Genomic DNA, 16,347 nt, shown 5'->3' with positions numbered 1-16,347 from the left:
ATTTGGGATTAGGAAGGGCACCGCAGAAGAACTGGATGCAGTGCTTGAGATGTGGAAAGCTCTTGATAAATGTTAACAATCTTTACGGCCATCATTCCTATCTCACAGATAAGGAGAAGCAGGCTCCGAGTGCCCATGTGACTCGTCTGAGACCACACAGCTAGTGCCTGCTCCTTTGCCCGCTGCCAGGCAGAGAATCACAATTGCAAAAGATCTTCAAAGTGAAAAAGATTTCATTCAACAGGGATCCGTGCTGAGACCTTCATTAGCACCATGAGCGTGGCTTCTGTGAGTAGCAGGCTGGGCGGGTTGGGTTTGATCACCGAGAGAAGACAAGAAGCCTAGACTGGCTGCAAGGACACAGGTGTCACGTGGGAGCACTCGGCTGTCAGGCCAGCAGCCGTGGTCTCCAGGGGCCTGGGGATGGGTAATAATAGCCTTGTGCATGTGGCGACAATCACACAGCCTCTGCCGTGCTGTGTGACCAGCGCCAGCAGGACTCTATGTGTGTGTGTCCCTTTGTTACAACGGACAGCTGGGAAGGGTTGATTAGAAGATGCTGGGGATACAGGAGTGGCTGGTCAATCTCCTTTGTTATTTTTCTCATCTGGGAAACATGAAGTTGCTTTGGAAGCACCAGAGATGACAATAGGGCAGTAGGTGCGAGGAGATAGGCATCACAGACACAAAGGTGTTTGGTTCTGCTATGCAGATTCCATGTTAGGCTTTATGGCCTATGGAGATGATTCCTTTTAAGATTAATTACTTGACTTGAAAGTAAGAATTATAGAGAAAGCAGACAGAGAGATCTCCCATCTGCTGGTTCACTCCCCAAATGGCACAACAGTCTAAAGCTGGGAACCAGGAGCTTCTTCTTCCCACAAGGGTGCAGCAACCCAAGGACTTGGACCATCCTCCACTGGGTATTAGTTGGGAACTGGACTGGAAGTGGAGCAGCAGGACCTGAACTGTTGCCCAGATGGGATGCTTGCACTGGAAGCAGAGGCTTGATGTATTATACCACCATGCCAGTCCTCATTATGAAGATGGTTTCTAACACTTACAACTTCGAAACACAGAGTGGGTGTTGTGTGAGATAATGAGCCTACCATCTTCCCCGCAAAACTTAAACAGAATCCAGGCAGCTATTTTGCAGCACTCCATAGAAAAACAATGTGGAATAAGGAAATGCCTGGATATTGAATGGCTAGCTAAGACAACAGGGTACAGAGAACATGCAGCAACTCTACAAGGGCACAATCCATTGTCAAAGTGGACTCAACAATGGTGGGGTCCATGAAAAGTTGATGACAAAGAAAACAAGTAGACCAGGTGTCTAGTTGTTAAGACACCTCTATGCCATGGTGTGTGCCTGGGTTTGATTCCTGGCTTGGGCTCCTGACTCCTAACTCTAGCTCCCTGCCAATGCAGACCCTGGGTGGTAGTGGGCAATGGCCACCCATGTGGGAGACCTGCATGGAGTTCTTGGCTCCTGGCTCAGGACCTGTTTTGGGGGAGTGAACTACTTTATGGTAGTTTCTTTCTTTTATCTCTTTCTGCTTTTCAAACAAATAGAAAAGCAATGCAGGAAAGACTCCTACACTCCCCCTTTCCTTTTTACAAGCTGCAGGCTGGAGCTTAACAAAGGAAGAACAAGATCAGCAGATGCTGCAAAGAGCACAGAGAGGTTTCTGTTCCTGGAAGCCTGTCGTCTGGGCCTGGCAGCACAGGTGGGCAGCGCCGCTGCATCGTGCTAGGAGCTCTTACCTGGAGTTAGGACTCTGCAGGTTTTGGCGGCTGAGGAGTCGCGCAGCAGAGACTCGCTTTTTGTGGACATTGGAAAGGCCTGTGGAGGAGAAAAACGGCAGGGTTCCAGAAGTAGGTTGAGGAGCTGTTGATAAAAACTCCCCAGGCTTTTGTGGACTTTCTAACTACCCTCTAGACTCAACGGAATGGAAGTCCTAAGAGAAGGAGCCATGCAGGCACTGGTTGGGGTGGATGCAATGGATGTTGCTAAGGCAGAGCACAGATTTTTTTTTTTTGGCTGAGCTAAATGGAGAAGACGTTGGTTCAGGAGAACACACCATTTGGATGGATATGAAAACTTTCAGGCCCTGTTCTCCTGAGCAGAGGTACTAGCAGATTCACTGGGGAGGACTGCGGTCAAGGGAGGCCAAAACCGCGAAGGCCGTTTTCTCTGAGCACCTGGTAGAATCGCCCTCCTGTTCTCTTCCTTCCCGTGTTATTGATTGCCCTTCCAAGCAAGGTGCAGGGAGGTACCTTGTGTAAGCCCGGGGGCTTCAGCCACGTAAGTGAGGCGGAACTTGTTCCTCTTCCAGCTGCGGTCATTGCTGATCAGGGAATTGTTTGCCTTCTCGATATTAACGTCATCGCCCACGCAGAACACATCACAAGCTGCCTGTGGCATACACAGGTCCCTCTGTGATCCCTTTCAGCCAAGAAGGTCTTCTTCCCTACATCTCCAAGTCATGGCAGGTACCTCCCCACCCATCTCTCTCTCCACCCTTCCTCCCTTCCATCCACATGGACATCCCTCCATCCACCCAACTCTCTACCCACTCTTCCTTCCATCCTCTCTTTATCCACATCTCCAAGTACTCATCTATCTCTTCATGTGCCCATCCTTCTCTCCATTAATCCATCCCTCTCTGCACTCATCCCTCAATCTACCCTTCTTTCTAGCCATCCCTCCCTTCACCACTCTTCCATTCATTCATCCTTTTATTCACACATCCTTCTCTCCATCCTTCATCCCTTCATCCCTTCCACCCACCCACCCATCCCCCTTCTGTCCCTCACTTGTTTCTTCCCCTCTATCATCCATCCATACACGTACACATCCACCTGTTATATTTCTGAATGCCTTGGTTGTGTTGGACACATCACACTTACCATTGAGTTTAGGTTTTAACCTTCACGTAAGAGATAATCATACTTACTATGTCCTTTATTCCTTAAATCAACACTGGTAAAGCCTCAATGTTAAAGGATCAAGTAAACACCTTAGGACTGCGAACCCATCTTCCTCCAAAAATTAAAAAATTATGCAAAGGCAGAGCATGCTGAATGTCTGGACACCTGCATTATATGCACTATATTTTTGTTTCCTGTTTTTTTTTCTTTTTGTTAAGCTCATTATTTCTCCAACTTTAATGGTCTTGCTCAGAATTAATTTTTTTTGAGATTAGAAACCACAGATAATTAAAAACTTCCTCAAAGGTAGCTGTGATCAAGATTGGCCTCATATGCATTTGAAAATAAGCCAAATGCTCATCAGTAGAAGGAAGGAGAAGCAAAACAAGGTGTAGCCACACAATAGAGAACGATTTGATCATAAGAAGATGAAGTTCTATGTGCTACAGCAAGGATAAAACCTGACACATGGTGCTAAGTGCAAAACACTGGTCACAAACGACTCATACTGCCTGATTCCATTCACAGGGAAGTCTAAGTTGCTAGGGGTTGCTAAATGCCTGTGTTAACAACAACAAATACATCCAAAAGTAAGAAAGTATAAGTGGCAGTGCAGAGAATGACAAAAAATACATAAACAAATAAATGAAAATAATGTAGAGATACCAACCAAATGGAAGGTTGGGTCTTTAAAAAAGCAAACAGGTTGGATGATGCTTTAGCTCTGATATGTGGATTGCTATGACTGGCTTCTCCCACATTACATGGCAAGTTCCTGGTTTATCCATGATGCACCATGCATGTATTGGGGCTTCATAGCTTCACATGGCCCAAAAGTATTTCACTGTGTGGGTATGCCGCCTTTTTGATTACACTATTCACTGTACTTCATCTAAACAAGTTTGAGTTGAAATTCATGTGGTCACATGTGGCTTGAGGCTGCCATACAGGTCTTGCACAAGAGGGCTACGCTCATCATGGCAGAGAATGTGGTACGATTTGTGCTCCAGCTGGACCAGGCATGGTCCCTTGGTTTGGCTTCCAACTCTGTTTCCTGTGTGCCTGTCTACTGAACGTGAGCGAGACTGAACTTCTCCGTTCAAAACTTCTAAGGTTCTACAGACTAACTCCTTGCCTATTAAGCAAGATGTTGGGTGTTGGATCAAGGGAGAGAGGGAGAGAGAGAGAGAGAGAGAGAGAGAGAGAGAGAGAGAGAGAGAGAGAGAGAGAGAGAGAGAGAGACAGAGAATGTGTATGTCTTGACCTCACCTGAGCTGATTCAAGCTGTGTTCCTGAAGGATATAGGTGAGAAGTACCAGTTACTTCTCTCTCAATGCTTTTGGCTACATCTCCCAGGGGTGTGAGAAACTGCGCCTCTTCCCCTGGGTCTCTGAGTTCAGATTACCTTGAAGACCTTCTTGGCCCAAGTCCGGAAAGCCTCCTCCTGCCCACAGAGCTCATCTCCTTCTCTCATCTTCAGGATCCTCTCCCCTCCCAGCTCTTCCAGGAGTGTGTCCACAGCATGTCCAAAAGCACAGAAGTGAGGGTATGCCCGTGAACCCAGGCCAAACACAGAAAACCTACCACGGAGAAACAGGAAATCAGTGCCAGAAGACTTCAGGTTCATGGGGTGGGGAGTGTTTACTATTAGGGGATCAGTTGTGTTCCTTCCAAATTCACCTGTTGGAGTACTGAACTTCCAATGTAACTAGGTTTGGAGATAGGACTTTTACGGAAGTTAGTAAGGTTAGATGTCATTGTGAACCCAAAGTGTAAGTGGCAGAACAGAGAACGACAAAAATATATAAACAAATAAATGAAAATTTATTCTCTCTCTCTATATATATATATACAATGAGAAGTCTGATAGCCAGGAGGAGAGACTGCACCAGGAACCAATCTTACTGTTATTTTCATCTTGTACTTCTAGCTTCTGGAACCATGAAAATATCAGTTTCCACCAGTTTTAAGTCCAAAGATAATGAATACTCTTAACATGGTGGTCTTTGGAGACCCATGCTAATGATCAGACCAGGAGGACTTGTCATTAATACATTAAAAAAAAGCCAAACCCATAGAATCTCTAACATTAGGAGTGAACCCTGATGGAAACACAAAAATTAAACATTATTTTTAAAAGAGGTACTGACAGGTAGGGGTTCAATATCTAGGAGTTCTGTGATTTTCCCTGTCAACTGAGCATGTCTCTGAGTAGGTGAGGCAGGAGCTGGTATTGTGGCATAACACAGCTGACCTCTACCGGCAGCACTGCTATTCCATATGGACTCACCTGCTCCCCTTCTGATCCAGTGCCCTGTTAATGTTCCTGGGAAAACACCAAAGTTGACCCAAATGCTTGGGCCTCTGCACCCATGTGGGAGATCTGGAAGAAGCTCCTAGCTTTGGACTGGCCCAGCTCTGGCTCCCTCCCCTCTCTCTCTGGTATTCTTCCTTTCAAAAAAATATCTTGGAAAAGAAAAAGCAGATTAGAGATTTGTGGCCAGGGCTGGATGCTCTGACTAAATCAGTATCATTGTGGCCAATATCACTGAGACCAAGGGTCTGACATGTTAGTTGAATTTCTCTCTAAATATTCACCAAACTGATTTGAAGCACAAAATATTTGTTCATATGCCATCTAAAATTATCACACAGTATGTGACCACATGTTGGGAAATAGGAGGTTAGGACAGTATTTTTCAAAGTTGAGTGCATACTACAGTCAACTAGGGGGAATTAATGAAAAAGAAAGAGAAATGGATGAGCTCAATTCTGGATCAATTGCACCAGAATTTCTGGAAGTGACTTTGTTCATTACATTGGTATGTTGTGATGCTCTCTAGCTGCTTTTGATGTGCAAACAGGATTGAGGACCACTGGGCCATAGCAGAATGTCTCTAGAGGATTCTATTAATTACAAAATGTATCTCTTATTAAGGGTAGTTCTTTGAGCAATGTCTATAAATTAATATCCTTTAGCACAAACGACGGTGATCCTTGGGGACAGGGGGTTCTGAGAGAGTGTGCATAGGAGGAGAAGTTGAGTATGGACTATGTGGAGACTAGGGGTAGATGGGTGTGGACTGCAATCTGGGATAGCTGTGATGCAGTGCCTTCATGAGGATGGGCAGGTATGCAAGGGAGAGCTCTCTCCTCTCTCCCACAGCGAAGAGTCTACCTTGCAACCAAGTCCAGCTCCCCAAGAGCCTTAAGTCTTCCTGAGGGCCTTGCTTACCTCACATTAGCCAGGGGTCCAGTGCTCTCAAAGTTGTCTCTGACGTCGGAGCCATCGCCTGATGACTTACGAGAGTCTGAGTAGGAGGAGACACTATTGAATCGGACCTTGTAGCTCCTGCCAAAACAAAGGGGAGCCTATGAGCTCTGGCTTGGAGTCTTCTCCTGAGGTTAATATCCCCAGTGGATCTTCAAGCCATGGCGTCTAGTTCTAGGATCTCTTTTTTTGAGTCAAACCATTACCCTACTGGGGCTTGTTGCTCTGTTTCCACACCCAATGCCATGGCATCTCTCCATCTGACCTTGACCCCACCTGCACTTTCGAGGTTTCTTGCTGCTCTTGGTTCAGGCCACCCGAGATGCAGCAACTAAAATGGTTAAACCAGTGAGACATCTATATTAGAACTGACCACACTAACCACCAACTAATTGGCTCCCTTGCTTCCAAAATTGTAGTGTGCCCCCAGAATCACTCTGAAGTCTTGTTAACACTCAGATTCTGATTCAGCAGACATGTGGAAAGCCTGGGAGTCTTTATTTCTAACAAGCTCAATGTTGCTGGTTTTTAGCCCTGATTTTAGGTGACAAGGACCAGGCCTGTCCTGTTCAATAGCCACAGTCTACATGTGGCTGTTTAACATCACATGAATGTGAATTAAATGCAGTAAACAATTCTGCTCCTCACTTCTGCTCACCGCATTTTACGTGCTCAGTAGCCATGTATGAATAGCACAGATCCTTAAGGAACGTTTTACAACGCTGGAGTTCTATTGGGCAGCGTCAGACTACCTCTTTCAATATTCTCCTCCCATAATATGGTTCCTGCTGCATTTCAAGGGGGTCGGTGGTCACAGTTCCCACATCAAGTGAAGAGGAAAAGTGCTCAGCCCTGACACACAGCCTGGAAAAAGACTGCATTTTCATGAAACTGTTCTGACAGGGCAGAGAGATAGGACTTGAACCTCGGCCTTGAGACCAAGCAGAAAGAGTACGGGCTTTCAATTTTCCTCTAGAACTGCTCAGTTTTAGAATCAGATGAGGCAAGAAGAGGACGAAGCAAAAAGAGCAACCCTCCCTTCCCCCAGATGCCTCAAGACCAAGCAAATCAGCACAGACACCAAAAACCCAAGCTCCAACTCAAGACAAAAACCCAACACACACATTTGAGTGCAAAAGGGAAAATAAAAAAGGAATTTAAAAAATTGCACACGTTGGCAGCAGGGTTTCCAAGCTGGATGTTCTTCAAAGTTTGCGCTCCGGCATCAGGACAAGTTCTAAATATATGGAAGTGTATTTTCTGCCCCAAAATAGTCTCACATTGAGTCACTTCTCCAAATAAGTGATGCAACGGATCAGGGGGTGGCTGTGTTGTTACCGGGGGAGGGATGGTTGATGGGGTGTGGGGTAAAAATAACAGCACGGGTATGAGGCTCAAGGTTTTTCCAATCACTGTCTTCTTTATCCTCCTCTCTCGATCCTTGCAGTAGCCCCCAGCAGTGGGAGAGGCAGAGAAAAGTTCTCCCTATTTGGCAGATAGGAAAGACTGAGGCCCATGGGGAGAGGGGGGTGGTCAGGCAGCTTGACAAAGGCGGCTTAGTGGGTTAGTGGTCTTAGCCTGCATTAGAAATCAGATCTGGTTGAGCCCAGGGCTGGCCTGATGCGCTCAGGCATTGGGCATGCATGTACACACACATGTGCCGATGTGTACACACGAAGAAGCACATGCTTTTGCACACTCTACCTGTACTGACTGTCACGGACTGCAGCCAGACGGTGGACGTCAGTGTTACCATGAGGGAGGGAAGGCCCTTTACGGGGAAAGAAACGCAAGGGTTCCGGGTACCTAGAGGGGAGAGTGGATGGTACCCTATCTCTCCCTGAAAGAGGGGGTGCGGGCCTTTACAGGGAGGCCACCCAGGATGGGGTGGGGAGAAGAGGGACAGGGAGAGAGGATTCATGATTTTCCATCGCCTGGGCATCCAGCACCAAGAAAAACAGGAGTGACTTTCTGCACAACTCAGTCCACTAAGGCACTAAATGCCCTCCTTCAGGCAGCAGGACTTGCCCCACACTGGAGGGCACACGGTGTCAGCCTCATTGAAAGTAGGCCCTGTGCATCCATGCCATATGTTCTAGTCACACACGGAAGTTTGAGGGGTTTTGCAAGACTAGTTTTGATTAGAGATGGCTTCCACCATAGCAAGCTAAGGCTTGTGGGGGATGCAGTTCCACCAAGAACATGTTCTGGCCACGGGTCATCTTTTGTCCCATGTCCCTTCCATCTTTTCAGCTCAACCTCCAATATGATCCATAAGGAGGACCAGACAGACAACTTTAAAGGCAATAGCTAGTTACATTGATTTTGAATGTGAGTTTCCCCAGTGGGATAGATGAGAATTGATATTTACACTGCACTCTCCACTTAGTTTTTCATTTAGTTGTCATCCACTAGAAAAGCTAAGGGAGGTCTGTTTAATCTCTAAATGGACTGGGGAAAAAATCCAGGTACAAGGTGTGAGGTGAACCAAAATACCAGCCCAAGAAGCCACCAGATACCAGTCAGCCAGCTGAACGTGGACTCAAGGTCCTGCCCACCGCTGGAAACTCAGAACTCCAAGTGCCATGAGTCCATTTTCAGGGCTCGTCATGTGACACTGGAGAGGTCATTCACTTACTTCCTTTCCTCCTGCACAGAGTTGGGGTGCCTCATTTCCATCAAAGCGCAGCCGAATTTCTGGAAGCCGAAACAGAGGAACCAAGGAGGAACCTTGTATTAGTACATGCAGGAGAGGGTTGGGCACTGAGGGGCTGGGATCCTAGCTGGTCAAAGAGGAGCAGATAACCAGGAATTTGAAGCCAGGGAAGGTCAAGGAATCAGGTTGGGTCACAAAGCTCAAACAGCAGGTGCAGTAGAAGGATCATCTGACTGGAGGAATGCAGGTGTGGATCCCTCGCTCCAGCCACAACTCCCCTCTGCACTTGGCATAGTGGTCAAGATGCTAATAGGATGCTCACAACCCCACATCAGAATGCTTGGATTTGCATCCTGGCTTGGCTCCTGAATCCAGTGTCCTGTTAATGTACACTCCGGGAGGCAGCAATGATGGTTCAAGTATCTGGGTCCCTGACACCTATAGGGGAGACCTGAATTGAGCTCCTGGCTTTGGCCCAGCCCAGTTCCACCTGTTGTCGGGGAGGGAACCAGTGGGTGAACCTGCTTTCTCTTTTCTCACACATACTCTCCTCTCACTTTCTCAGAATAAACAATAAAAAATTGTTAAGGAACTGCTGCCCCAAAATCTCTCACATGGAGCAGGGGATCTTAGGCTCCTGCTGCAGCAGCGATGCTTAACACAGAGTCCACATAGGTGACGATACTTTCTGAAGGGCCAAACTGACTCGTGGGCACCAACGGACTGAGGACTTGGGATGGTCCAGTCTAAGCATAAGCTGGACCCAACCTGAAGTCACTGGCTTTGAGATTCTGGGAGGGTGTGTCACTGAATAACATGACTGGAGAAAGAAGGGTCTGAAGTGTCTCCCTTTTCTCCCTGCTGTACCCCCAAGCTAGGACAGGTGAAAGCTCCTCTCACCTCTCCATTTTCAGGGGGGTCTCCGTTGCCAAAGGTGCTGGTCACCACCAGGACCAGAGTTTCATGTTCCAGATGTACAATGTCATATTCTTCCATGGACATCACCTGGTTGGGGAGGATGGAGGTGAGGGCACAGACACGGGGCAGAGGAGAGGAAAAAAAAAAAGAACCGTGAGAAGGAAAAAGAGGGTAAAGAAAGCAGAGGGGGCAGAAGAGAAAGGTGAGCCATTTATAGTCAACTCTTCCAGAAGGAGAACCCGGGGCCACTGCTATTTTAATGAACTCAAGTGGAAGTTTTAGCTGGTACCAGACGACCTTACCAGTTACTAGCTACATAGGGTCACTGTAGTCTAAAGGAACATGGGCTATTTATTGGGGACAATGGTTCAGGGGTTGGCCATTTGTGGGCAGGTCTTGACTGAGGTCTTGGTTGAGCTGCCTAATCTTGGCTCAGTCCTGACCTCAATTAGGCTGGGAAGTACTTGCCTCGATCTAGTCCCAGCCTCCCCCACTAGCAGTATGGAGGACCTGGGACACCTGTTTTAGGGAGAGAGTGTTGCTCTGTGTCTTAGCATCCCTCGAGCTACATTTCTCAAAGCAGAAAGGTTATGCACCAGGGGAGACCAGGGAACTGGTACTGCCCCTTCTCCACTGACCTTGGCATCAAAGGCGTGCTTGAAGATTTCACACAGGGTTTTGGCATAGGCTTGTGACTTGCCCGTCTCTGTGGCATACAGGATGGTTGCTTTGACCCTCTTGGCCATTGCTTGTCCCATCAGCTTGGCTGAAAACTTGACGGCTCTGTTGGGGGAGAAGATGGAGAGGAAGGAATGGGAGTTAGAGAAGGGCAGGAAGGTACTGGTTTGGAACCTTGGGGTCCATGGAGCAGCTTGGGGGGAACTCACTCTGGGTCTCTCAGGGTTCCCTCAAAGAAATGTGAAACTCCCCTGAGTTCTGGCACCCTATGGACTCTTTTATCATACCCCAGAACAAGCAAGTCATGAGTTAATATGGTTGGTTAGGGCATTTGGTTTAGGGCTCAGGACGCAGGTAAGGATGTCTGTCTCATTTGGAAGGACCTGGGTTTGCAGAGGACTCCCAATTCCAGCAAAGGCATATGCCAGGGGTGGCAGTGATGGCTCTAGTAACTTGGCCTTCTGTCACATGGCAGACCTGGACTGAGTTTCCTGCTCCTAGCTACAGCCTGGTCAGGTTCTGGCCATCACGTGGCTTTGGGGAGTTAAGCAGCATATGGGAGTTCTCTTTCTCTATTTCTCTGGCTCTCAAGTAACAAATAAATAAGCAAAAACAACAAAACTATTAAAACCTATTAAATAATAACATTAATATGTAAATGACAACAAAAATGAACCAAATGATAAATAAAATGAACAGTAAAATAATTAACAGCTTTGTCAGTTTCAGCTTGTTATTTGATGGGTTTATCTTATCTTGAGAACTTTGGCTTGCCTTGAAGGATGCTCCTGCATCCATGCACCTGCTCACTCACTCATCAAGTAGCAGTGCAGTGTCTGAATATGCTCTGGGCTGTTACAGTGGTTGAGAAACACAGAGAACAGTGGCTCCCATTCTAGTGTGTGTGTGTGAGAGAGAGAGAGAGAGACAGACAGACAAAGAGACTGGCCAATGTGTAGATAAGAAATCAACCACTAGTAAGTCAACAATGAGTTAGAATAGATATTAGGAGGCTAAGGGCCATGAAGGAAGGGCCCAGTCTGCGTTTTTCAGCCTTGTACATCAAGCTTTTGCACGGAGCCTGCTACCTGTCGGCACTCAATCAAGAACTACCAAAGGAAGCAATGAATTTCCCAGGATGCTCACCCTGAAACTCTGAGGGCAGAGGCTAAAAGTCAAGACATTCCCTTTCTAATTACACAGAGGAGGTCAAATCAGGGCTCCTTCCTCTGCCTCTTGTGGGTCAGAGGACAAGGGAGAGGCAGCAGGCAGAGGCTGGGGACTGCTGGGTGCACTGTGTGAGTAAGCAAGTGCCCCTCCTCTCACTAGGAATCTCACTGTAGACACATTGCTAATGATGTTCCACCTGGGCATGGCTGCGAGTAAATCTATGACTTTAACAATGGGAAAACCACCCACATGGCAGGAAGCTGCCTGAGCTAAGGGGGAGAAGTTCAAAGAAATCAAAAGCACTGGGAAGATTTTCTTGAAATAATCTGTGCATAAAGATGCCTCTAGAATTCACTCCCACTCTTTCTACCCTGAACTCAGGGCAGGGAACACTTTGGAGGTTTCCTGCCAGAGACTGAACTGAAGGCCAAGGTTCCCTCCCAGAGAACAGTCAATATCTTTCTGTTGGCGAAGGTATGGCTGCAGTTGTGGGTTTGCTTGATTGGAGGGTGGGAATCTGGGGGACAAAGCAACAGTCGTGAAGCGAGGGAGAGAGGCCCCATAGCTCCTCTGATGGAGCCAGGATGAAGGCAGGAGCTCCCCAAAGACCCAGCAGTGTCTAGCCTCAAGGTCTATGCTGTGGATAGCAGATGGACAGAGTCCTGGACTTCGGGGCAGAGTGTGTGCGTGTGTGTGTGAGGAGGTGCTTAGTCTGTACTAAGGTTTTCCGTCACAAAGTCAGCTGCAGACAGTGGTCTCTGCTGGTCCCCTGCTTCGCAATGTGTAACTCAGAAATCCTTCTTAGCTGCATCGGTCCATAACCCCATTTTTTCTCCTCTCAGCCCCTAAGTGCCTTATTCATCTCACTCTTCAGCTCAGCTATCTCTTCAATTGGCACTGAAGGAGGCTGTTGTGTCTACACTCTATCCCATGGCATCAGGAGCCAGTCTTTGGTGCACCTGTCACGCTCTACTGCTAACTGCATTTGTGCAATTCTTTGACAAACCAATAGCTGGAAGCTTCCTGTGGACAGGAACCACTCCTGCCCTCCATCATTTGTTAGGTTTCCTGTGATTTTTCTGGAGGATAGCATAGTGTTGGGCACGTGGAAGGCAGTCAGTATTCATTTGTTGGCGGACTGAATGAAAGAATGAGTGTGTGTGAAATCAGGATTCAGGCCTGGGTCTTAAGAGTTCTTCAGGCAGCCATTGTGGGAATATTGACATCATGGAAACAGACCAGTGTTACAAACCAAGGTATTATCATCATGAGCCTTTCTTGTTAGAAGAGTGGGGTTCAGCAGCAGCCCCCTATATCCAGCACTGGGAAAAGGGTGGCCACATTTGCATCCCAGGCTCAGAGGAGTAGAGGGCACAGCGACCACCCAGCCTCTCTTCCCAGCAGCACCCCACCAACCCCTCCCTCTCGGTAGGGACTCACTCTGCCAGTTTCTTGAAGCCGATGGCTCGCCGCTTCGTAGGGGTCCCATTGGTGCCTTTCCACACATGGGTGCTCCAAGGATCAGGCTGGGGAGGGCAGAGAACACCGGAGTCATGGCAGGGAGGGGACCTGGCTCCCCTGGCTGAGGCTCAGGACACTCAGCCTCAAGTGGACAGATGTGGCAGGGGGTGACCATAGATAGCCTGGCACACACTGGCTGCCCTTCCTCCCCACCCCACCCCCAGCCTTGAGTTCCTGTCTTCCTTTCTTCCTGGGACTTCCCAACTGCTCATATCATCTCTATTTGGAACTACACCTGTGCCTTCCAGTGTGGGAACCACCAGTCCCCTGTGCCTCATGGGCCACACCAGAAATGGAAGGCTCAGCATGCAAAGAGGCGGAAGGGGCGGGACCTGGTATTCGAAGCAGGGGGTGAGCCGATAGTTGAGCATCTCCTGGTGGAAGACAGGGGTGATGCTGCCAGACATGGGGGGCACAATCCACACCCAGTCGGCGGGGCAGCCCCCTCGACAGCGGTACTCATTTTCCATGTGCTTGATGAAGGATTCAGTGGCAGAGTGGTGGTCTACGATGGTCACCTTGTCGCTCTGGTGGAGGGCAAGGGGCAAGGTTATCAGGAAGGAAGATAAGCTGGGGTGTCCGGGGGGGGGAGGATCCCTGTTCACGGAGCAGCCTTTCCTGGGGACTGTAAGAAAGTGAATTCCCAGGAGGTAGTTGTGTTTGTCTTCTCCTTCCTTTTCCTTCTCTATTCCAACAGAACTGAGTCACTAGGCCTGGCTTTCCTTGTTTACTTAATATCATAACTACCTGCTCTTCCTGCCCATCAATACCAGTTCTCCACTTGGGGAGGAGATAGAAAACCCTCTTCAAGCACACAATTGTAAACCATAAAGAGAAGTTGATTAAAAGTAAAACAAGGAGTGGGCACGTGCCCTTGTACTTAACACACCCCTACCCTACACAGGAGCCCCCAAGTTGAGTCCTTGACCTCTCTCTGGACTCCAGCTTCCTGTGAATGCAGACCTGGGAGCAGTGGTGATGGTGCAAGGACTGGCTTCCAGCTGACACCTGTGAGAGTGATTTGGATTGTTGTCCTAGCTTCTGGCTTCAGGCTTATCCTAGAATGGGCCATTGCAGACATTTAGGGAAGGAACTAGGAGATGGGTATTTGGTCTCTTGGATGTACAAACACTTAAAGATTACAGCAAGTACAGTGAGTCGTGTCCAGGGCATGCTCTGGGTAGCAGATCTGGACCCACATTTATTGCTCCAGGAGCATCTTCCCTCTCTGTGCATAAACATTTGTCCTGTTCCTGCACTTCTCACTTTGCTTTTAAAAAGTTTATGTACCTGGGGCCAGTGCCATTGTATAGCAAACTAAGCCTCTGCTTGCAGCACTGGCTTTCCACAGGGGCATCAATTTGAGTTCCAGTTGCTCAACGTCTGCTCTGGCTCCCTGCTTATGGCCTGGGAAAGCAGTGGAGAATGACTCAATTCCATGGGTCCCTGTACCTACATGGAAATTCAGAGGAAGCTGCTAGCTCCCAGCTTTGGGTAAGGTTAGCTCCAGCCATTGTGGTCATTTGGTGGGGGTGGGAGGTGAACCAACAAATAGATTTCTCTGTGTCTCCTCTGTGTCACTTTGTCTTTCAAAGAACAGTAAAATAAACCTTAAATATTTATCTGAGAGGCAGAGTGACAGAGAGAGAGATGCAAGCTTCCATTTGCTGGTTCACTCCAAGAATACCTGTAACAGGCAGGTTTAGGCCTAGCCAAAGTCAGGAACCAGGAACTCTACGCGGGTGCCCCATGAGAATGGCAGGGACCCTGGCGCTTGGGCCATCCTCTGCTGCCTTCCCAGGCATATTAGCAAGGAACTGATACGGAACATTGGCCTCACAAGTAGTGGTTTAACCTTTCACGCCACAAAACCAGTCCCCTAGTATTTTGCTTGTTAGTCACTTGTCTCACTTACAACCCTGTCATCTCTGGCTAGCCAGCTTTCCTCAAGCCATGCCCAATCACTTCAGCATGTTTGGAAACCTTACTGTATCCATGGCCAAGGAAAGAGGGAGGGGCTATCTAGGTGCCCTGTTGTCCACTCAGCACTTGGCTGTGATATCCCCAGGGCATTCATAAGCCCTGCACCTGACATGGGACCTACAGTTTCCACTCATACTGACCCACAGTCTTACCTAATGTGGTCATTCTAGCGCCTGCATGTGCCTTTCAGGTGCATCTATGACATTCAGTTGCCCAGACAGGAGGCCCACAGGGGACAGAGCTGGTCTCCATTCCAGAGAATGATCTCCATTCTCCAGGGTGGCCCCTAATTTGTCCAGTAGAATCCTGGCTTCTGCTGGCATAATTGTTATTTACTTATTTATTTATATATTATATATATAAAATTTGAGAGGGAGAGTCAGAGGGGAACAGAGTATCCATTCACTGTTCCATCTCCAAGTATGCACGCTAGTGGGCCAGCTGAAGGCCATAGCCAGGAACTCCAGCTGGGTCTCCCATGTGGCTCGCTGGGACCCAGGTCCTTGAGCCATCATCATCTGCTGCCTTCCAGGGTCTGCACTGGTGGGAAAATGGAATTGGGAGAGGAGCCATGAGGTGAGCCCAGGAGCTCTGAAATGAGATGGGGGTGTCCCAGGCAATGGCTTTTGACTGCTGGGCTATACACCCACCTCCTGATAATGATGGAGCTTTTGTCACTGGTTCCTAAGACACAAAGAGACCCGTCACCTCAATTCTGAAGATCCACCACCAACACATCACATACCCCCATGCACTCCTGACCTCCCCAGCAGTCATGCCCACTGCCACCCAGTGTTGAAGTAATATAGAATAGGGAGTAGTGGTCCCTGGTGGCTGGGTCCCTTGACCCTCAGGCACCCAAGTTACTGTTGGAGCCCTGGTGTTACCTGGAAGCTGTAGAGAACAGCAATGTTGATCTCCACCAGTGCCTGGTCCTTCCACAGCGAGGACGTCTTCCTCATATCCAAGTTCATCTTCTTGGCCACTTCCTGAAAGGGGAAGAACAAGTAGGCTGCTGGGTGCCTTTCGATTTCAGACTGAATAGGGACATGGCGAGTGTCATTAATAAACTTTCTAAATGACTAACCTGGTTCACAGGTGGCTGGAATGACTCGAAAGATTTAAAAAAAATTTTATTAGGGAGAGCAAGACAAATTGATTCTCCCATGTGTTGGTTTGCCCCTAAATGCTGGAAGCCTGGAACTTCATCTGAGTC

General features: G+C 48.1%; 1 protein-coding gene across 2 annotated transcripts in view; it reads right to left on the bottom strand.

Moving 5' to 3' along the window:
• NOS1 (nitric oxide synthase 1) overlaps positions 1–16,347 on the bottom strand; it is a 72,712-nt gene that overhangs the window by 19,041 nt on the left and 37,324 nt on the right. Inside the window, exons 10-20 of one of the 2 annotated variants that reach the window (XM_040986873.1) lie at positions 16,019–16,120; positions 13,481–13,675; positions 13,068–13,153; positions 10,418–10,562; positions 9,762–9,866; positions 8,844–8,902; positions 7,910–8,011; positions 6,170–6,286; positions 4,340–4,514; positions 2,281–2,419; positions 1,768–1,846 (exon numbers count right to left, since the gene is read on the bottom strand). In XM_040986873.1, coding sequence (XP_040842807.1) covers positions 1,768–1,846; positions 2,281–2,419; positions 4,340–4,514; positions 6,170–6,286; positions 7,910–8,011; positions 8,844–8,902; positions 9,762–9,866; positions 10,418–10,562; positions 13,068–13,153; positions 13,481–13,675; positions 16,019–16,120 — 1,304 coding nt within the window. The remainder of the gene's footprint in view (positions 1–1,767; positions 1,847–2,280; positions 2,420–4,339; positions 4,515–6,169; positions 6,287–7,909; positions 8,012–8,843; positions 8,903–9,761; positions 9,867–10,417; positions 10,563–13,067; positions 13,154–13,480; positions 13,676–16,018; positions 16,121–16,347) is intronic. The other variant, XM_040986874.1, reaches the window with a different exon arrangement.

This window comes from Ochotona curzoniae, unplaced genomic scaffold, assembly GCF_017591425.1.
Source record: "Ochotona curzoniae isolate NIBS_2020 unplaced genomic scaffold, NIBS_Ocur_1.0 contig_46, whole genome shotgun sequence".
NCBI lineage: Eukaryota > Metazoa > Chordata > Mammalia > Lagomorpha > Ochotonidae > Ochotona > Ochotona curzoniae.
The sequence above is the reverse complement of the archived record's forward strand: the minus strand, read 5'-3'. Positions and strand labels throughout refer to the sequence as shown.